The sequence below is a fragment of the Acipenser ruthenus genome, chromosome 3 (genome assembly GCF_902713425.1).
Source record: "Acipenser ruthenus chromosome 3, fAciRut3.2 maternal haplotype, whole genome shotgun sequence".
Classification (NCBI taxonomy): domain Eukaryota; kingdom Metazoa; phylum Chordata; class Actinopteri; order Acipenseriformes; family Acipenseridae; genus Acipenser; species Acipenser ruthenus.
This window is the reverse complement of record NC_081191.1, coordinates 71,176,233-71,199,574: the sequence shown is the minus strand read 5'-3', so window position 1 is coordinate 71,199,574 and position 23,342 is coordinate 71,176,233. Positions and strand designations below refer to the sequence as shown.

Below are 23,342 nucleotides of genomic sequence, written 5' to 3'. Positions count from 1 at the left end.
GATTCAGTGCTCTATGATTTGAATAGTATCCAAATCTAGGATGGGTATCTCTTGTTTTGCTTTTAGATTTGAAACATTCTTACACTCCCAAATACAGCTAGCCTGCAGTGAAATGCAGTGAATTTCTTTTTAAATGCATGATTATACTGTCATTTCCAAAAAATATTTCTGGTGACAAGAAAAGAAGTACACAAGATCAAAACTGAAATACTAGTTTACATGGACAATTTTATTGTGTTTTTTTTATATCGGATTTCAGTTATAAGATGACCTATAGCACTTGTGGGGTAGCAGCCTTCCTCCTATTATCCCATATTGTTTACAGTTTACTTGAGATGGGCTGCAGCTAGAGTATTCATAGTTACTTTGCTTTACTAGTTTTAAAAGGGCTTACTTTCAATATATCATTGATATGGGGGGAAAACCCCCTTAAAGTGTATTACTTATAATTGTTTTTATATATATATATATATTTATATATATGTTTTTTTTTTTTTATTTACAGCATGTTTTAGGAGATTATTGTTTCTGATATTGTTGTTTGTCTTGGGAAAAGTCCACTTTTAGTGAAAACCAAATACCCCAATAGTAAGGTCCATGTATTTTACAGCTGTCCCTCTGGTAACAATTTCAATGTTTGCAATAGTATCTAGTTTGATATTAAGAAGTGGATACACTTGATGGCAGTGTTATTGTGTATCAACATGACATCTGTTAGTGGGATATTATCCATAATTTTGAGTTCTTGGCTGGGAATTCTAAATCTTGTCATCTTTGCGGAGTCATATCAATATCAAGACCATCTATACCATATTACAAGAGTTACTTCCAGTTTGTTATTTGTATGCATTAACTGTGCCATTCTAACTATTTTAATACAACAAGAATCTCTGGAATGCCTTGCGTGGTTTTGAGTGTGGGGGAGGAGGGGGTGAAAGGTTTAACATTAAATATGGCCTTGTCTGCAGTCCATTCATACCAGGAAATGTTGAGGAAATATAAAGGTCATGTGCTAGCACACAAAATATGTAGCAAAACCCCAGTCTGCTTGACAACCCTTTAACAGACTAAATGTATATTTTAACTTGTACCAGACATGCAGAAAAACCGAACTCATAGATAGAATTAGTCAGTCACAGGCCACACAGTATAGTGCTGCTAGTGTTGCAGGCCTACACATTTACACTGCTGATATGATGGCCTTCCAAGAACTGACCAGACACTTAATAAAAGTGACAGATCTCAAAATCTAACTGCAAAATGTACAGTTACATTTATCAACTTAGTGGTTCCTTAGGAATTACATTTGGATTTAGATTTGATAGAGGAGTTGTGGTGGTCAAAAAATACCAGCAGGTAAAACCTGATTTATGGCTCTCTTGAAAGATTAATCTTTGTTTTTGAGAGCTTTAAAAAAAAAAAAAAAAAAGGGCGGGGTGGGGGGGCATATTATGCAATCATGTAAGATCAGGTGTACAATAGATAAGATTCCTTTAAATATTTAGAGGAATTGATCATAATTAAGGATTAAGACACAGTAATGCAATGAAATGAAATGGAATGGAGTGGAGTGGATTGAAAGAGCCAGAGTTTCCGACGCATGGTCTAGATCTAGCTAGGGCTAACTGTTGATATATAAATTCACATCAGCATACATACAGCTGTGTATTATGCTTTCTGGGGTTCATCAGTTAACACATTCCAGAGAAAAAAAAAGTTACAGGCAATGAAAAGCAATTTATATGAATTAAACAGTTTAGTTTAAGGTGACAGTGTTTTCATTTTATATACATATATCATAGTCAAAGTTCTTCTCATGACTTCCAAAGGCTTGATTTGTGCAAAACCATCCCTGTTTGCATATATATATAAAAAAAAAAATAATAAGTTTGCAGTTAGTTTTCAGAAATCTGGTTTTGATAAACATTACGGGGCCATCAAGGAACTATCACAATTCTGTGCACATTGAGCTAGCACTGGGGTTTCTGTAAATTAACCATGAGGTTATGGGCAGCAGTGTGGAGTAGTGTTTAGGGCTCTGGACACTTGACCGGAGGGTCGTGGGTTCAGTCCCAGGTGGGAGACACTGCTGCTGTACCCTTGAGCAAGGTACTTTACCTAGATTGCTCCAGTAAAAACCCAACTGTAGAAATGGGTAATTGTATGTAAAAATAATGTGATATCTTGTAACAATTGTAAGTCGCCCTCGATAAGGGCGTCTGCTAAGAAATAAATAATAATAATAATAATAAGCACACAGTCATCATTATTATAAGCCTTATCGAGGATATAGAACTTATCACAAGGTGATAAAAAAAAAAAAAATGACCTTGCAATTATAGACATGTGATATACAACAAACTGTGTATTGTTGTCTCTGCTTTTTATTTTACAATTAAAATGAATTATGCTGGGCAATCGCAAGGTCACAGGGATTAGGTTTTAATTAATTTTACTTACATTAATGAGTACATGAAGTATATTACCTTTTTTAAATTAAGGTCACATTTAACTGCTCCACTTATTGATATGTGGTACAATATTCATTTTTAATGAATGTTAATAGTGTTATTGAAGAGTTGCAGGGTTTAGAATACAGCATTTTACTTTCCTTATCTTTCTGCTTTGCCGTACGTATTCCTGCAATATCTTTTGCAATATAATTACAGCTGAAACCCAACACGTAAGCAGACCTGTCAGGTAGTAATATTTTTACTGCAGTGAATTCTACAAAATGCAGAGAGATAAAAAACAGAATTGAAGCCATCATTACTGAAAATGACGAGTTTAAGAAACATCAGTGGTGTTCAATACTGATAACCCAATGGTCTCTTGCAGTGGCAGAATGTTTGTTTGAAAAAGCTGGTGGTCAACTAGCATGTACAGTTTTATCGCTAGGAAAAATATGTAAGTGCCAGCACAATTAGCTTGTTTCTACCTAAGTTCAGTTGAGAATATCAATGCAGCCACCTGGTACATCTGGGGGAAAAATATTTTAGGAAATATGTCCACATTTTGCACAAATCTCTGTAGTTATCCCGCAGATACACTAATCCTAACACCGCACTGCAGACACTCAAACGTAGACTTGAAACAAGAGACATAATATCTGTAACTGGTCATAAACTCCTTCTGAAAGTTACCAAAGAGTAAAAACAAATCTTTCCCTTTTTTAAATGTTCATTTTTTTTTTTTTTTTCTTTTTTTTTTTTTTTTTTTTTTTTTTTTAAATTTAGTCGTTGCCAATTAGTTTTTATTATTTTCTCCCCAATTTGAAATGCCCAGTTATTTTTAGGCTTAGCTCACCGCTACCACCCCTGCGCTGACTCGGGAGGGGCGAAGATAAACACACGCTGTCCTCCGAAACGTGTGCTGTCAGCCGCCCGCTTCTTTACACTCTGCAGACTCACCGTGCAGCCGCCTCAGAGCAACAGCGTCTGAGGACAACGCAGCTCTGGGCAGTTTACAGGCAAGCTCGCAGGCGCCCGGCCAGACTACAGGGGTCGCTGGTGCACGGTGAGCCGAGGGCACCCTGGCCAACCTAACCCTCCCTCCCCCCGGGCGGCGCTCGGCCAATTGAGCGCCGCCCCCTGGGAGCTCCTGTCCACGGTCGGCTGTGGAATAGCCTGGACTCGAACTCGCGACGTCCAGGCTATAGAGCGCATTATATGTTTAAAACATATATTGTGAACTGTATTTTGTTGGAGTGGGCTACCAATTAATGATGAGGGAGAAACACTTGGATCCTTTAAGACCCAACTTGAATGGCCTCCTCTCAAACTTTCTTACGTTCTTAGTCGCAGACAAACGTATTGGCACCCTATGCTTATTATACCATAATTCAAGGTAACACATCGACAATTATTTAGTAAATTTGAACCACTTTTTAATAAAACAACAAACTAAATACACGTTTGATCACGAATTGCTGTAGTGGCACATCGAAGAAGGGAGGCATAGTGTGTAATCAAACACGGCCGATGGCAGCTACCCATAGACCACCAGGGGGAATTGAACATAACCGATTCAGAACAAGTCAGTTTGAAATAGTGACTAATTGCATGACTGGGAAGGACTGTTAAAGGTGTATGTCCTTTTCTTTTAAAGGTCTGCTGGGCTCTTTAACCTGATTGACAGTTTGTGGCCTCCGTTGGTATCTTTGAAAGTGCATGGAAAAAGCCAGGATAGTCTGAAGGTTAGTATGGTTGGGAGGTTTGTTATTGATTTTACCCAGAAGACATCATATTGAATGATTTATCAGTCTTCGGAGTCACCATTGCTGGCACCAGTATACCAAGATAAGGTGCTGAGCAAGGGCTTTGATAAGGGTTAAATGGACAAAAATGATTACGTTTTGGGGGTGTAGGCTTTGTAACTAGATGATGCCAATTTATTATTTTTTTTTCATGTTTTCCCTAAAATTAGTAAATTCAATATCAGCATCTACTTTAAAGTATTTCTTGCTTTCATTTTAACACAAATGAAAGTGTTTTCATATAATGCCATTAAATATAGTATCATACATAATGTGTTGAACAAGAGGAATGATATCGGGTTTAACAAGAGGTTAATAATGAATTAGTAAAGATAATAATTTAACCATATTGAATAATGATTTGTGCCAGCTTAATCCCTGTCACCCATATATCACTGTACAAACAAAGAATGGACCTATTGTTCCATACAGGTAGCAAATAAAAAAAAAAGATATACAGAGATATATTCTTGTGAATTCAATCCTGTTGAGAAATCTTATCACGTGGGGTAGTTGTAGGTTTGAGATAATGAGACTGAAGAACAGAACATTTTGTATCATTGCTTGTTTCAAACACTCCAGGGTTGATACCTCTGGATAAAGGGGGGGTGGGGGTTGTGCGTTTGGTTCCTGGCCAAAGTTGCCTTAGAATGATTTAAGATTGCTGTGAGCACCCTGCAGCAGGCTGGCAACCATTCCAGAGAGATTATTATTAGTACCTCCTACTGCTGGGATCCATTGCCCACATCAGGGAGGAGGTATTGGCACTGTCCAGACATGCTAAAACCTGTTGAGCTGCCCAGGGCTGTAGATAGATTGTCACCTGCTTCAATCATAGGACAGTGACAATGCCTGACTTAATCAGTCAGAGCAGTAGGTCCATTTGTGAAACTGACGTGTGTTGATTAAGATTTCACTTGTAACACCTTTTTTCACCTGGATCATAAACATCCTTTCCTTACCTTGTCGGCTAGAAATTGATCAGTACTATGGACCAAGAAAGAACACCATTAAAATGAAGACTTGCAAGAAGCACACAATATAGGAATAATGAAGCACACCTTTCCATGGTCAATTTCAGGAGACACCCATACAGAAAAGTATGCAAAGAATAACTACAAGGGAACAGGCTCACACTAGTGTTCAGCATATAGAATTCCTAAACGATTGGGGTTATGGAGGCAAAACCGCTGCGGTGAAGAGAACAAATTATTGGACATTCTAAATTGAGGAAAAAATGTGGGCACTCTAAATAAACATATATATATATATATATATATATATATATAGCAGCTGTAGCATGGTATTTAAAAAGGGGAGATGTTTGTTTGCTAGAGCAGGGGTAGGCAACCCTGGTCCTGAAGTTCTTCTGGTTTTTGTTTTACCCAAGCCCTAATTGATTCAAGGATTGGCTTAAATTGGTCAGAATAACCATGTGTAGGGGCTCCCGAGTGCCGCATCCAGTAAAAGCACTCGCTAGAGTGCAGGATGCGCTCTATAGCCTGGACATCGCCGGTTCGAGTCCATGCTATTCCACAGCCGACCGTGGATGGGAGCTCCCAGGGGGCGGCACTCCATTGGCCGAGCGTCGTCCAGGGGAGGGAGGGTCAGGTCGGCCAGGGTGTCCTTGGCTCACCGCGCACCAGTGACCCCTGTAGTCTGGCCAAGCGCCTGCAGGTTTGCCTGTAAGCTGCCCAGAGCTGCGTTGTCCTCTGACACTGTAGCTCTGAGGTGGCTGCACGGTGAGTCTGCAGAGTGTAAAGAAGCGGGTGGCTGACGGCACACGCTTCGGAGGACAGCGTGTGTTCATCTTCGCCCCTCCCGAATCAGCGCTGGGGTGGTAGTGGTGAGCTGAGCCTAAAAATAATTGGGCATTTCAAATTGGGGAGAAAATAATAAAAACTAATTGGCAACGACTAAAATTAAAAAAAATAAATAAATAAAATAAAAAAAATAACCATGTGTTCCAGGTATTTAGCCATTGATGATTGAGATAAGAATAAAACCTGCAGGATTGTGGCACTCCAGGACCAGGGTTGCCTACCCTTTGCTAAAGTATGACTTATGTTCCTGATGTCCTCTCTGCTGTGCCTCCAGGAGGACGACATGGTTCTCCTTGCTCCCAGTTTCTGTTACGTCCTTGCTGCCTGTAGAGAGGAGGGCAATGTGCAGGTGCTGCAGGAGGAAACTGTGTCCGATCTCTACCTGCCTCCAGTTGTGCATCACCTCAGAGAGATCCTTCAGGTAAAAACACTCCTACCTTTACATGCTTTGCAATCAAGAAAAACATTTATATTTATTACACTCAATCGCCATCTTAGAAGTCTTGGTTGCAGCCGAATATAGTGCCTGATGTTGCCCACAAGTGGAGTTATCTTTCCAAGACCGTTGTACAGATCTGCAGTGTTGGAAGAGTTAAATAAAGATTGATACTGTTGGAGTAAGAAGCTTGAAATGAAATGCATATTATGTTGTACATTTTCACTTACAATTTGATAATGTTTGCAACTATTTGAGTGGTTCTGGCTTCTTTTGCTCCATAAGTTGTCCTGGGACTGAACAGCCTTCCTCATTCCATTCAAATCTAGTGTGACCTTGTCAGCCTCACCAACACAAATACTGTATTTAAATGTATAGGAAAAGCTGGCATTTACATATTGGAATTCAGATTGTGTGCTCTATAATACAGGTAATTAGATTATGCAGTAGATTACCTTTTAGGGTAAGGAGATGAAAACAGTGCATACCTATGATACTTTCTGAAACTAATGCATTTCACAGGACCTACTGAATGCTCTTATAATGTATAAACTGAGTTGATCAATCTTTTCTCATCCAGGATAAACCGCAGCTGTATTTTTCATAGAGCACTGTGTAGTATTAGGAAATCTGGGATAGCCACAGATAAGTGGGTGATGAAATCCATTGATTACCCAGTGCTATAAAATGAAGTATAGGTTGATCATACAAAACCTCTTAGTTAATGTTTATGCTTCATTTTGAAGAGGGTTTGGCTGCCCTTGTTGTATACCTGCTCTGAAGTTATACAGTATAAAAAAATGCCTGCAGTTCTGAAGTTTTGATTCTTCTGTGCTGTAAGGTTTATGTGAGTAATTTTCACTCTTTTTCTTCCACACTTCAGGGAGTCCCTGGCAGTCAGCGTTGTAGTTTCAGTGCAACTGTTGTATATAAGAGGCTGCAGGTAAGTTTAAAGTGTAGGTAATTAACAAGATGTGCAGAAAACTTGATCATTTCTAATACTTGAAGATTCAATTAAACGTTTGAAGATAACATTTTTATGTTAGTGCCTTTATCCATCTGCTTGTCTGTCTGTCTGATCACAATATCTAACGATTTTGACTTTAATACTGTATGGAAAAAAAAGATTTTAGGTAAAAAAAATATGCATATGTAGCTAAATGGGTGATTTAAAAAAAACAATGAAGATGGGGGGGGGGGGGGGCTTTGTTACTAATTACTAATTCAACAATTACCTTACCAATTACATTTATTTGCAATTACCAGGTGGAGCAAATAATATGAGATTAATAAAGTAGACAGCAATTTGTCAAACTGCAGTGTCCAAAGAACAGCTGCTTCTTCCTCTGTTCTAAGAATGTGGTCTTTTAACTGCTGCCCTCACATTTTGACTTCCTTAAATTAACAGACATTACTTTTAGCAAATATATGAGCAGATTTAACCAACATGCATCATGATTAGTGTTCCGCATTTCCGGTTTATTCAGAATTTTACTGAACAATTACAGGATTTTTTTTTAACTGGACGTTGGTTTTTACTGATTTTATACCCAATTTTTGTCTATTATTCAATATTTTCCTGGTACTGTTTTCTAGGAAATACACAATATTTTGATTAAAATGTTGTTTTATTTTGACTCTGACATTGACATTGTTATAAGCAGCACTACACTGTATCCTAGGATACAGAAGACGTTCAGATGTCAGAGGATCAAATAACGTTCAAACGTGGTTCTCTGTCATTCACAAACACATTATCACCTGATTGTGTTGGCCAATCAAAGTCTGATTATTGTGGCAATTGCTGGGCATAGTAACTATTAGCATGATCAAAAACGAAACTGAAATAAAGTACTTGCACGAAAATATAATATTTTTAGTGGATGAGGAATGTGGAGAAAAGGTAAATCGGTTTATGAATATTCAAAAGAAAACAAATGTTTCGAAGTATACAAAAAGCAAAAATAGCAGAAGTGGGTCAGATATGAGGCAGAGGATGCATAGAGTTGCAAATACTGCTGCACTGAGGTACATGTTCACGCTGACAATAAAAGAACATACTGAAAAATAAGCGACACTAAACTAAAACAATAAAGTGAACTGAGAGACAAGCAATCCATTTATGCGGCTTTACACACGCTTTAATAAAAGATAGTGCAGAATGACTGTGTTAATGAGTTTGTCAGAGCACTGGTTTGCTGGACAGCCACTGTTTATTGCAGAGAGGTATGTATTGGTGACTTCGGGTGACAGTACTGTCCATCAGCTGAAACACTGCCTAACGGCGACAATCTTAATTGTAAATATTTGTTATTCGTAAAGAAAGTGGTGATGCTTCAGTTGGTAAACTTATGGAATGCATTGATGGAAATGTCTGTCTCCCTATGGCTTGCACCGCCCAGTTCTGTCAGTTTTCTTTTCTTTTTATGAGTTCAAGATGAATAAACCTGTCTTGTTTTGTGCTGATGCCATGTTCATACCTTCTGTAGATACTATTTCCATCAGCACAGCGATTGCCCAAACGTTCGCAAAGTACCAGCTAACTGGTACCAGGGAAAATGTGACTTCGACTTGCACAGATTCTGCTTCATCATACGTGCCAGGGACATTAAACTTAATCAGAAACCAGAACCACTACGCATCATATTCCACATGTAAAGTGTGTGTACTGAGATCCCCCCACCACGATGTTTCAATTAAAAACCTGGTTTTTTTTTTACCAATTTTATCCCTATTTTAATATATGTAAAATAAATTCTGAACAATTCCCAGAATTTTTCTTTAAAGATAAAAACTCAAAATGCAGACTATGACTCTTTATTGACTATGATTGCCCAACATTAACATTAGGAAGGGAAGTTGAGGGAAATATCTCTTCTGACTTTAAACAGGAGTCAAGCATCTGTTCTTGTTTTGTTTTTAAGTACACATTTGAATCAACATATAAGTAAAAGTATTTGTAGGGCTTCTGTTTTCTGGTTTTTATTAATTTCATTTTTCAGTGCTTATTTTTGTCTCCCAAGTTTTATGTAATTTTTTTCTTTTTTTTCTGGGCTTTCGCTTTTAATATAATGTATTAAATTATTGTTTTCGGTTACTTTACAAAATGTTTGGGTGTTTTTTTTCTGTCACAACAGTAGTAATTCGACAGCACTTGCAATTGTACCATCTTTTCATTTGCTGTCTTCCACAACTAAATCCTCATGGTCACGGACACACTCTTCTGGGGTTTGTGTGTCTAGGCATTTTTTTTACATTTGGCCACAATTGGCAATTCTGTTTTAAATTGTCACTATCTAACTGTAATATAGCTTTAATTCCCGCCAACAAGCCTTCTACTGTAATTGTAATCTCGTTTTAAATCTTGCAAGCGGAGTCTCCAGTAGAAATATAGAATTTGCTGCCACTCAGTAGTTGCGGTGGGTTTAAAGTATTCCGAACGAATCAATGAATGATAGATACGAGTCAGGAAGGAGGCGCATTGTCCAACTGCACTGGAAGGCAGTTTTTTTTTGTTTTGAAATGGGAAAGGTGTTAAGTCAACATGAATTGAGTAACCATTTCCAGTGTTTTTGTGGTGTTTTCCAGTGTTTATTGGCATACCAGGAAATCTAGACCCAGTATTACGGGGATGAAGCACTGGTGTGCATATTTTAATTATAAAGTAAAGGTTTGTACAAAGTAAAACAACACAAAACAAAAGGCATGATGGCCAGAACAAACAGACAACACACAGTGAACAAGTATCGTGCTGGTTTAAAGCCAGCACGAGTAGCAATTGTTTACTTTAAATATCGTGGTTCTTACTTGCCTCGTTCCTCCTCTGAACAACCCAACCCCCATTCAGCCCAGGCTGCAGGTTTTTATACCTGTGACCATCTCTAGATAAGTAATGTATTAATCAATTTGAGATGGTCACATTCTGCACGAGAGTTTTCAATTTTCGTGGCCGACAATCAGTTTGTCAACTGCCGCCCACGCATTCTCACAAACTGTCTGTCAGAGACAAGCTGCTAACACCGCATCTGCTAGACCACATTTAATGTACCATAATACATTAAATCACCTGTGCTACATAACCCAAACAATACCTTTTAAATCATAATACAATAGACAATACAAAATAATACAAAATACACACAAGTGCGGGGTGTACCCCACCACATGGCTATACACCGATTTTTTTTTTTATTTATTTTTTTTTTTTAAGTTTGTTTTATCGTTTTTTTATTGGTTAAATCCAGAAATCAAAAGCCCCAAGTGTGTTCCATGAGAGAATCATATGTAATATGTCGTTTGCTACTGTGACACTGCTTACTGTATATAAGTGCTCTCTGACTCTGAAAAAGCCGAAAGTTGTAAATGCAATTTATTTTTTCTCATTTTAGTCCCATGGCCAGGCAATGACTCTTCTGCCAAGTGAATTTGAAGCATAGTTTCATGTTCTAAACATCATCAATTTACTATATACATGAATTCTCATGCATTTGTGTTGTTGGTGGTCCTAAACTAGATACTGTTATACCGATAAATAGATGGAATAGGCCTTGTTGCACAGCTGTGTACATTATGCTGTGGTCTGTACATTTTTTTAAGACATTTTGAAGGCAAACCAGTGTCATATCTGACAAACTCCGCTATGATCTTAGTATGCCAGTTGTTTGTTTTCTTCATCTTTTTTTTCAGATTTGTTTGTGCACATTTTTTTTCCAGGGACATCATATTGGTCAAATCAGGAAATGAGTAAATATCTTCCATATGTGTGGATGTTTTTAAATGCCACTCTAACCAAAACCTGCTGCTATTTGTCTTTGCTTCTATTCGTAATCCCCAATAGAAGAAAAAATGTGCCTGCTGAAAAAGCACAGAGAGCTGTGGTCATTTTGATTTTGGCAGTGTATTTGTGCACTTAAAGTCCATTTATACGTGCAGGGAAAGCACATTTTCTTTCCAAAACAGATTGCGTGTGACTGAGACAGAAGTGAGAGGGAACTTGAAAGAGGAAGGGGTTGTGATGCATGCATCAGAATCTTAACACTAGTCTGAGAAAAGCTGTCAAATCGACTGTCACCCTTCGTGATGGAGTTAGGAGAGGTCAGACAATGACTGGCAAAACTACTTCTGCTTGCACTCAACAGTCTGTCGTTTTGATTCCCTGCCCTTGTATGAAGCTTGCAGAATATGACTTATTATTTATCTTTGTTCACTAAGATACCATAGAGATAAGAACCTTTGCCGCTTCAAGACTGGTGATGTTGTGCTAGTATCCATTTTTTATTGTTGTTGTTCTGTTTAAACATCCCCTTTTATGGGTTTGGCTGTTAAAGTCGGTTTGTTATTTCTGTGCTAATTGATTGCGGTGTGCCATTATTAACTACAGGAACTGGAATCCACATTTTCTGACATTCCCTGACATTCCCTCCAAAGCCAAATCCAATCCTGTGCAGCTGTCCCCAGTACTGAGAGTAGTTTATTATTATTATTATTATTATTATTATTATTATTTGTTTATTTAACAGACGCCTTTATCCAAGGCGACTTACAGAAACTAGGGTGTGTGAACTATGCATCAGCTGCAAAATCACTTACAATTACATCTCACCCGAAAGACGGAGCACAAGGAGGTTAAGTGACTTGCTCAGGGTCACACAATGAGTCAGTGGCTGAGGTGGGATTTGAACCAGGGACCTCCTGGTTACAAGCCCCTTTCTTTAACCACTGGACCACACAGCCTCCATAAGTTTAGTAACCACTAATGTACTGTTCACAGAAAGCAAATTTGAGGCATTTTACAAACTTGCAAAGGTTACAAAGAATGTACTTTATGTAATCCCCTTGGCTTCTCTGTTGAACCAGTGCTTTATCTTTGAGATATTAAAACTATTTTAAACAGTGTTGCATGCAGCTCATTCAAAATGTCATGTAGCTTGCTTGCACATACATGTTTGTACAAACCTTGAATGTTGTACGCATGTCAAGGTTATTAAATATTGGTAAGATTTTGGGGATTAGCTTAAAACAATACAAACATTCCAAATTCTCAATTTAGACCCCAGTACAAACATGGTTTTCTTAATTGTGTAAAATCCATGCAGTACAGTATATTTTCACAGATAAAAAAAAAATAGCTGTGTTTCTCCTGCTATAAGAGCATAAATGAAGTATATTGGTAAAGGACAGAATTATCCCCTTGGGTTTTCACATTCCAGTAATCAGTTCCTGAAGCCTTATCCTTTAGCATAAAGGTTATTTGCATAACCATTAGGGTTTTCACATGGTTGCCAGAGGTACAATATATCTTCCTTATCTGAAAGGTCAAGGTTTCACAGACCTGGTCCCAAATCCCTGTTTGTTCTTTGATATAAAGTCCTACAGTGCATGGGAAGGGCTAAAGTACAGGAGACCTTTGTTAGCATGGCCATGCATTAAATACATTTACATAGCAGGTAAATAGTTAAGATTGGTTAAAAACATACAGGTGAAAACTGTACCCCTTTCATTTGCTGACCTGGTGTTGACTCACTTAAATTTTTTCAAGTTGAATACTTAGTAAGCATGGCCATAACAGGATATTGAACAGGCAAAAAAAGAAATGTTAGGCAAATGTACAGACTATACAGGACAGCGAAGAGATAAGAAATACATTAAATGTAATGAAAATGTAATTGATATAAATCCCTTTAACATGATACAATTCTGTTGTATACAGTATGTATGTAAGTGACCATTTGAAGGAACGACTGTAAGTTTTGTAAATTTGCTAAAGAAAAATAACCTTGGTATTGAGCGCAACAGTAATTCATCTTTTAGAAGAGAGAACTCTGGTGTTGATAATACATAGTGTTTTTAATGGACACTGAAACATGCTGATGATTTAGGTGTTTGGCTTTCAGAATGAAGACCCAGTGCAGAGCGAGTTCTGGTTGTTTGTGACAGATGCGGGGCTGCAGTCCGAGAGTGAAAACGGGCCTGGAATTCCTAGAGTGGTGTCAGTCTGCGTGACCACTTCCTGTGTGCTCCATCCTGCGATTGTAAATGCATTGAAAAGTGACACATCCTGTCACCTCACCTTTACCTTCAAGGATGCAGTAAGAGAGCATGGTAAGCTGATTGTACTTTGTTTTGACTGGTACTGTACTACCCCTTGTCTATTCTGCACACAAATGTATAAATAATTATGCCATATTGGGGTTATGTGATTTTTTTTTTTTTTTTTTTTCTTTCTGGATGATAAAGATCTAACGCTTCACAGACACTGGCTTCGTACTGTACACACCTGTTCCCTTTCGAATATGAAATGTAACCATTACTGAATGCCATTACCGAATGGGTATTGACCTCTTTAAGACCTGAAACCTGAATAAGATCTAACAAAGCTGCTCAGCCAAGCCTCTGTGACATAGCCATGCCCGCCCCCGAGGGCATAAAGGACTGCAAGCACAGAACTCTGCGTCATTTCTCCTTTCAAGAACTGACCTGACAGGAGAGAGAGCCTATTCAGATAAGTACTTGTTACTTTTTTCTGTTATAAATTTTCACATTATCGTGTTTTCCACAAATTATATGTGATATTACAATAATCGCTCTATTAGTTTTACTAAATACACGTATTTGTGCACTACAGCCTTTGTTACATCCCGCTGTGGCCTTGTGCCCCACGTGAAGCCAGCGGCTTGAATTGCTCCTTCCCAGGGATCAAGCAACATAAGTCGGCTGACTTTTTTTTCTCTCATCCCAGGCTGCAATAGCTCCAGCTGGAGTGTTTTTATTCTAGTTTTGGCTTTGGCCAAAATTACAAAATGGTTTGTATAATTTAAGTAATTGCATTATTGTATGTGAGAAACATTTTCTTTTCTCATTATATTTTTCTGTTTTCACGGAGACTACACGCAGGATTGTTTACATTGCATGCTGTGGCACACGTGTAGTAAGAGCAGCTGCTGGGCCCAGCAGCTCTACGCAGGACCAAGAGGCTGCTTCTGGAATCCCTCCCTCACTATTACGAGAGCTGTTAGTTTACTAACAAGCAGACCTTCCTCAGTCTCTTGTGGGTACTGACTGAGTGGTTTTGACAGTAGCTTTCACCGGTGGGCACCCCTGTACATTTCTACCCGTGGTATCTGCGAACCGGTACCGACCCGTACTGTCCCGGTCCCGTACCATAACGTACCATACCAAACCGGTGCTACAGGCACCAGCTCACGCATTCTGTGACAGCCTCCTGTTTAGGAGTGTGCTTGGACTCCAGGTCCATGCTGTCCACTCTGTCGGATGGCAGAGCACAGAGAATAGCCGCCTGTTTACAGCTCTTTCAGCTCAGCAGAGAGCTCACGGTAGTGACGTTCCAGAAACTTCTGGGCTTGAGGCAGCAGCTTCCCAGACCCGTCCATTGGGTCTCCTGTGCATGTGCCCTCTGCAAGCCTGTCTCATCATTGTATAAAGGCACTGTCTTGGTGGAAACAGCCTGCCCATCTACACCTCTGGGCTGGGGCGCTCTGTGGAATGGCAGGGGGGCACAGGTGGTGTGGAACCCCCCTTGGCAGGGTCTCCACATCAATATTTTGGAGCTGCAGGCAGTTTACCTGGCCTTGCAGAAATTTTTGCAGGAGGTTCAAGAAAGACCTGTACTTGTCCGGATGGACAACACAACAGTGATGGCCTATATAAACCACCAGGGCGGCCTCAGGTCTTCCAGTCTCCATCACGTGGCCCTCAAACTCTTGCTTTGGGCGCACGAGAACCTCCTCACACTGCGGGCAGTACACCTGCCCGGGGTGACAAACTGGGCAGCGGACCGCCTCTCAAGGGGAGTTCCCAGCGCCTCAGAGTAGAGGCTTCACTCCTAGGTGGTGAGTCTCATTCGGGAGAGATTCGGGAGAGCAGAGATAGCTGTCTTTGCTGTCTTTGCAATTTTTGAAAGGAACTCAGTGGCTTCAGCCACCTATGAAGGATATTGTTCTTCGCTAGAGGCTTAACATAGCTGAAATTGATCGCTTGAAGGTGCTTTCTTGCTTGCAATCACCTCCGCAATGGTATCGCACAAGGCAGCCTCGGCTTAGCCTTGTAGCATTCCAGTTGTGCAGCAATTTTGTGTGACGACTTTGGTATACTGACCCATTCGGTAACGGTTACATTTCATACTTGAAAGGGAATGTTGAGTTATTATCAACCCTGGTTCCCTGAAATAGAAATGTAACCATTAACCTTCAAGGTCGCTGTGTCCATGATTGCAATAGGCTTGAAGGAAAAATGACGCAGAGTTCTATGCGTGTGTGCAGGCCTTTATATCCTCAGGGACAATGTTTTCTGTGATTCTGTCGGCCGTTCTATCATGGGTATCATATAAAGAAGAAATTGGTGACCATGACGTTGACATTTTAAGGCCGTGTGAAGTTTCTGCTGTATAGAGACAGTACACTTTTGAATTATTGTCTTTTTAATGTTTGTTCACAGGTTTTTGGAGCAGTTTTTATGCCTTTGTATTCATACATTTTTTTGGTGTTTTCGTGTATTTTAAAATATGCCCTACGTACATCTCTAAAATCATAAACATCCAAATATATAAACAGCAGTCTGTTGACAACTTTGTTTGAAGTTTGTTCACTGTATTGGTGGGTGTCTTTCCCACTCTCCGCCACTCCCCATCACTCAAACATTTTATCCCAGCTTGCCAGCACTGCTTTCCCCTTATGCAGTACGTATTAAAAAAAAAAAAAAAACTTTCTCCAATCGCCCACATCTTCAGTTTCAGTGACGTCAGACCATTCATAGAGTACAAACAACATTGGCAATTGACATTAACAACTGTCCATTTTTTCTGTGTCTTTTGTGTATACATTTGTCTGAGACTAAGGGAATGATTGATTGTGGAAAGTCAAAAAATGTGGTGTTTGCGTACGACTCTTCACTGGCTATAAACATGTTGGGGTATACAAATCCAAATTACTTTATAAAGGTAAAATATGTTATCAATAAACTTGATGAAATACAGTATTGAATGATATACACGCACATTAACTAGATCCACTAAATATAAACTAGTATGAGCACCTGTATTTATCCCCCATGGTGGATAAACATTTCACTCCTAGCTATGTATGTCTTGAGAACTGCTTATCCAGTTGTGATACTTGTTAAGAACATTGTTTAGTTATTGAGAGAATCAGAGTCTGGGGAGGCACCTGTCTGTCCTTCAGTCCATTGGTATAACCTTATATTTTTGCATGTATATATGATGGATAGCTAATACTAATACTAAGAGCTCATTTTATATTTATGTAATTAGGGTTTTTTTGTTTTGTTTTTTATTTCCATTAACAGCATATTGTCCTTCCTGAGAGTATCAATTAACATATGGGTTTTTTTGGTTTTTTTTAATACAGCCTACACCATACATGACATTTACATATATATATTCGTTTTAAGTGTTTTTCAGTTTTTTCTCAACACTCCCTGATAGTGTTTTTTTTTTTTGTTTTCCAGATACCTTAACCATATGAAAGGAAATTTTGTGGCATTTAATATATGCTCCAGTTTATCAATAAACTCAACCTAAAATCAATAAACTCAACCTAATTTGCTTAATATTATAGAAATAAATGTATCTTGAAAGGCTAAGAGTTTAACATAACAATGTGTGTTACAAAATAAGTAATTTTCATTATTTTTAGATAAAGGTTTGTTCACTAATACGTTAAAAAATAAAAAAATAAAAAATTAACCGCCTATACTTAGCACAATTTAAATCCAAATTTTTTGTCTAAGTAGAATCCAAAGAGGACAATTGTATTTTGAATAACACTAACATAAAAGGCGGTATTGTAGCTGCTGTTTCATAAACGCATGCAAAATACCCCAGCAGCGCAAACAAATTTTTTTTTTTTACCGATGTAGTAATTGATCTGTTCACCCACCATGACAAAATCCACAGACCACTGGGAGGCTGTGTGGTTCAGTGGTTAAAGAAAAGGGCTTGTAACCAGGAGGTGCCTGTTTCAAATCCTACCTCAGCCACTGACTCATTGTGTGACCCTGAGCAAGTCACTTAACCTCCTTGTGCTCCGTCTTTCGGGTGAGACGTAATTGTAAGTGCCTCTGCAGCTGATGCATAGCTCACACACCCTAGTCTGTGTAAGTCGCCTTGGATAAAGGCATCTGCTAAATAAACAAATAAAAATAATAACAATGTTGATTGTGCCTATTCCAAAAATCATGCTGCTGTGGTCTGGTCTGCCCATTTTAGTTTTTATGAATTTATTCTTAAAAAACCAAAACGTTTTTAACCAGACTAACTCTAAAACATCTATCCAGTGTGCAAATACTGGTGTATTAAATTAATCAAACACGTCTACAGCTGATTAACTCAATTCGGGGGAAAAAAAAGAAGACCGTGCAACAGCTTCATTCAGTGCGTTTACATGAGCATACTAATTCCGATATCAAAAGCCATGTAACACAGTTTTCGGAAAATGTATCTGAACATTCCAAGTCAGTTTTCGGAAAACAGCACCTAGAAATTTCCGATTCAATTCCGAAAACTAACAAAATGTATATCATGTAAACACACTTTTTGGAAAACTTATTCCGATAGCGTACTGCACATGTGCAAACTTTGACCTTTGATTCTGCACGTGGTTTTAGGAAACAGAGAAAATAATAATAATCTGTAGTCAGTCTGCATGCATCCATTTGTCTAGTTAGGGATAAAGTAATACATTTGTTAAAGTCTGTATGTATTTGTTAATAGCCCATACTGAAGCAGCAAATGTTTTCCAGCTTTAAAATGACTTGATAATTTAATTTAAAATAATGTCTGCAAAATAAACTGGTAATATAGAACAGGATAAGCTATTGGAAAGGCTGATTGCACATTGTGGGGCATCTGAATAGAGAAATAGGATAGTAATCTTTGAATTTAAGACCTGACACTTCGATAAAGCACTATATTGGATTGGTCTATAGTTTGTAAGCTTGTGCATGAGTTCGGATTTTAAAAACTACCAATTTTAGCAAAAGATGGCTTTTTTGCCAGTTAATTTTTTGTTTTCTAAAACTTTTTTTTTTTTTTTTAAACATTGTATAAACCAAACAACAAACACTTAAACCCCTGTTTTTTCTAGCGCATTTAGGTTTTAAGCTTACTTAAATAAAAATCTATTGATTAACCCACCAATTCATGAATTTCTTATTGAAACTTATTGAAAAAAAAGACCAAAAACGATTTCATTTATTTTAGACACAGTTTATTTTAGTTTGGCATGTCTCAGTGCTGGCAGGGTGCAGACTGCTTATTTCTCTCCCTATCTACTCCATAGTTCTTGTGAACTTGATGAGTGCAGGTACTCTTGATTTTACCTTCCATGCTGCTGACGCTACTCTCTCTGTCTCTATGTTGTCATGTGTTCCTCTCACTCATAAAGAGGCAGGGCTTGTACACATCAGAAGAAGGGTTGCGGTTATTGAAAACAAAACTGTTTGTGTAATTTATTTTATCATAAAGACTATGACTCAAGTCAATAAAATGTTAGGACCCTATTGGGATAAGGTCGACCACATCGGATAATGTTTAGAACCCTGAAATCTTTTCATGTTTGGCTTGGGGTTGTGTTGTGAATGACCCCATCAAGATGCAGAATATTCACTTTACCCTGAAAAAGAAGATCCGCTTTTCTGCTTTTGAAATGTAAATAAATAAATGGTTTGATCATTTTATTTTAAACCATAGATCTGCAATGTATTTATTAGGCTACTGCATTGACATTTTTTATTTATTTATTTATTTTTATTTCCAAATAGTTTGATACAATTGTGGCTACCCTGGAGAATAATTCCAACTGGTCTCACTTTTACATGAAGGGATGAAAACTAAATAAACATGGTCTATGGGTAGAATTGTACAGTTTTTTTAATATATAGTTTTACGTAAGATTTATAAAGTTGTGTTCGAACATACACCAAATACAATACAGTTCCTTTCTTAAAGTAAGTTAGCTTTAATTTCTCTTCATACAGGATTGTCTTCCGTTTGATACAATATTAATACATAAATAAATAAATCCGATGGCTTGATAATTTTATTTAAAAACATAAACCTGCAATGTATTTATTACCGCATTAATGAACTCCCCCCCCCCCAAAAAAAAAGTAGTCTAGTTTGACATATTTGGGGCTACCTCAAGAATAATTCAAACTAGTCTCACTTACATAAATAAAAAACATTGACATGAAGGGACAGTCGTATCTTCTAGTTTTAGGTCTTCAGATCGGCTACGAGTAAAGTGATTTTTCTGTGTCGCAATAGGGTCATTTGGAAGACAACCCCAAGCCAAACACAAAAAGATTTCAGGGTTCTAAAAATGTCAATTAACCCTAAGCCATTAAACCCCAAAAAGTAAACCTATTCCAAAATCACTGTAGTGTCATAAACAAACACTACAGGTGACAAGTTTGACAATCCTGTAACCAACAAAATAAATCTTCACTCATTCAGTTATGTGTGTCTGTGTATTATTTGTTGTTAATCTGTAAAATGTGTTTCTATACAACATCTATATAAATATATGTTGTGTTTGCAGGTTCCATTCTTTGTGTTGAACGCACAGTGCTGAAGCTAGAGCCACAGCCTTCGCTGACTAATCCTGTCAAACTGGATGAACTGAATCCAACAACTAAAATCAACTCTCTCTGCGCTGTGAAAGGTTTGGTCCTTCTCTCATTTCTCTTGCATTACATTTCAGTTGTTCACACCACCTGACAGAAAGCAAAGTGTAACACTATATTGCCAGCAGAATGGTATATTAGAGTGGTTGTGCATGTATGTGTTTCTAGGAATCTTCACGCTCATGTTTCTCTGGGAAGTCCATAGCTAATTTAAAAAATATTTGTCCTGATGCCTGAAGGGCTCAAGTTAGGTTCTTGCTTTTCTAGCACATTCTACCCTTCCATTCATTTGCCGCTCCCTTCCCCACATCCCTTTATGTAAATAATGACTTTTTACAGTTCCACAAAAGCTAGAAGCAATCGGAAGCTCTTTTTAGACTGCTTTGTGGGTGTGTCCCAAGGCCTAGTAGCTGTTTAGTTGGGTGGAATTATTACAGTTACAGTTACAAATTTCTTTCAATTGGTTTCCAACAATATACCTGATGATAAAGAAAATGTTGCATCCCCTTTGATTAGTGCTGGGACGAACATGGGATTTTCATGTTTGGATATTCGCTCATAATTTAAATATTCATTCGAATATTCATTCATTTTTCAAAAAGTAATAAAAGCCATTATATTGCTCTGAATGCAGGCAGAGACAGCAGCAAGGGCAGGGTGTGTGGCCACAAAGTTGTGTAGGCCTTACTTTACCCCAGTGAATTAACTACAAAACAAAGGATCCCAAATAGCAGTTAAAGTTAAATGTTGTTTTGTTTATTCCCAAAATAAATAGTATATAAAGTTGACACCACATTTTATTTATTTTTTCCTTTTTTTCATTCCTTGCCATTGCCGTTTCTTCACAGTATACAGTGGCCATAGACACGTTTTCATAAAGTAATAACATGAGGTTGACTTGTGCCTTTTTGTAGCTGAACAAGCAAACGAAAACTGAAATTTAACTTTAACACTTCAAATAAAACAAATGTGGAAATGGCGTTGTAAAGTGAAGGGGAAAAAAACTCACTGTTTTGGTTCTTGTTTATTACATTCCACATAAAAGTCGCAACAAAATATATAACATATACAGTCTATATAAAAATCACTACACAACATCTTCAGGAAGTTGGGTATTGTTTAAGCAAGGCATTTCAGAATGACGAGCTTGCGTTTTTCTGGCTCGCTCTGAAACAGCACAATGCATTTTTGTCCCAGGTGGCTTTCCATAGAGATCACTATGTGTTTGCGCGCATAATCTGGTTTGTTTACTTTTTGCTGTCTAAAACTTTTAAATAGAGGCTCAAGAGCTGCTGTGTTGATTCTGTACTTTTATTTATATAATATTAATCTTGCATATCATACAGAGCTCTTTTTCATTTGCCATTTTTTGTCGAGCAAAGTCGGATATTTGTCCCAGCACTACTTTTGATACTTCTTCTATAGGTCTTTACAAACCCAATAAGTACGTATTCCTATGTTAAAATTCTGTTGTATACTTATCTCCCCCCCCCTCCTTTTTTTTGAGTGAATGACTGACTGGATTACACCCCCACTTTTACAGGAACCATTGTCGGGGTTGACGAGGATAATGCATATTCCTGGCCAGCCTGTGACCGTTGTGGGAATGAAAAGCTGGAGGCAGCACACGAAGAACAGCAAGGGTATTTTGAAAACACATACAGTAGTGTGGTAGTGTGGCAGGGTGAAAGCCCTGCCGCTGCACGTGGGGGTGTGGCCACAGGTGTGTTTTTAAAGGGTGATCATGGGTGTTAATTAGACTTAGTAGAGTTAATGTTGGTGTGGAGGTCCGTGTGGTGTGTTCCGTGTTCTGTGCTGTCTCGTCCTGTATTGTTGTTTTAAGTTAAGTTTTTTATAGACCTTTTGTTTTTGCCCTTGTGCCTTTTATTTTGTTACTGTTTCTGTGCTTATTTGTTATTAAACGTGCGCATTAGCACTTCACTACAGCTTTCTGTGTCTGAGTCTCTCTTCTGTGCCGATAACATCCGGTACCCTGTCACAGTTGGTGTTAAAAGCGGGATAGCGCCCCATAGAGACATTTAACAAAATAAAAGGCACCCAATACTCACCCCCACACACACACACCCACACACCCGTGCACCAGCAGGGCTTTCACACTGCCACAGCAATAACAACCCTTTTAAGCAGCTACTGTACTTGTATACAGAAACTTATTTTCAAAGGTGGTCGGTAGATTCTTAAATTTGAAGTACCTTGTTTTTCAAAGGTTGTACGTTTGCACTTACTGACTCAGCACATTAAACTTGCTTTTATTCATCTGTCGAAATTATTTATTTGTCTTTTGTAAATGTAGCTGTAGATAATTTGTTTGGAATATGAACTCTATATGCATGAACATGAGAGTTTGTTAGACATTCTTTGTATGGAGAGGGGGGATTGAAAGCATGTGAACTGGCTGTACTGTTTGGAGCTTGCAGACACACAGCACTTTGAAGAACAACAAAGAAAGTTAAATATCTCTTTCAGATAATCCCGTTCAGAATGCATTTCAAAGCTTGGGAGCTAATTGATAATCTTTTGACATCTGAATTTAGCTGATCAACATCAGTTTTACTCTGAATATGGTTTCCAGTAATATACATTTTCTTCATCAACCCTTCCTTTTTTTTCTGTAACCCTTTAGAACACAAAAGGAACATGACTAAACCTGGAGTTTCCGTCTCCTGGAACATTCCCAGTGTTGCCCTGTATATGCTCTAGTAACCAGTTTAAGCCGAATCATACACCTTTTTGTCAGTTGCTATTTTCTGCCCCCTAGTCACAGTATAAGAGTCCCCTGTTGTCATTGTTTCATAAAGTCTCAGTACTGTATATGTTGGGTTTGTAGAAATGTTAATTTAACTTTGTCTTGGATGTAATTTAAACAGGTTTAATGGCTATTCATACTTGCAGCAATAACTTTTTTTTTTTAATTATTTGTAGTTCCTCAAAAAAGCTTACTGTGCTAAACTGTGCAAACTGTGCAAAAAGCTTTATTTTTGTGTCTTTTTTTCAGACTTTTCTGTTGCTTGTGTGTCAGGACAGTGAGCAGACCAACAATGAAAATGCAGCTTGAAGTATTCCTACACAGTGTGTCACACCCTGAGTGCACTGTGAAAGTAAAGGTACATTTCCTTTACTTAGAAGGGATGGGCTTATTTTCCTAACT

General features: G+C 38.1%; 1 protein-coding gene across 1 annotated transcript in view; it reads left to right on the top strand.

Annotated features, from left to right (window-relative positions):
* The window catches only part of spidr (scaffold protein involved in DNA repair), a 121,168-nt gene that overhangs the window by 89,308 nt on the left and 8,518 nt on the right, over positions 1-23,342 (top strand). The window contains exons 12-18 of the mRNA XM_034921108.2: positions 4,108-4,195; positions 6,353-6,499; positions 7,398-7,457; positions 13,408-13,615; positions 20,089-20,211; positions 21,717-21,816; positions 23,190-23,298. Coding sequence (XP_034776999.2) covers positions 4,108-4,195; positions 6,353-6,499; positions 7,398-7,457; positions 13,408-13,615; positions 20,089-20,211; positions 21,717-21,816; positions 23,190-23,298 — 835 coding nt within the window. The remainder of the gene's footprint in view (positions 1-4,107; positions 4,196-6,352; positions 6,500-7,397; positions 7,458-13,407; positions 13,616-20,088; positions 20,212-21,716; positions 21,817-23,189; positions 23,299-23,342) is intronic.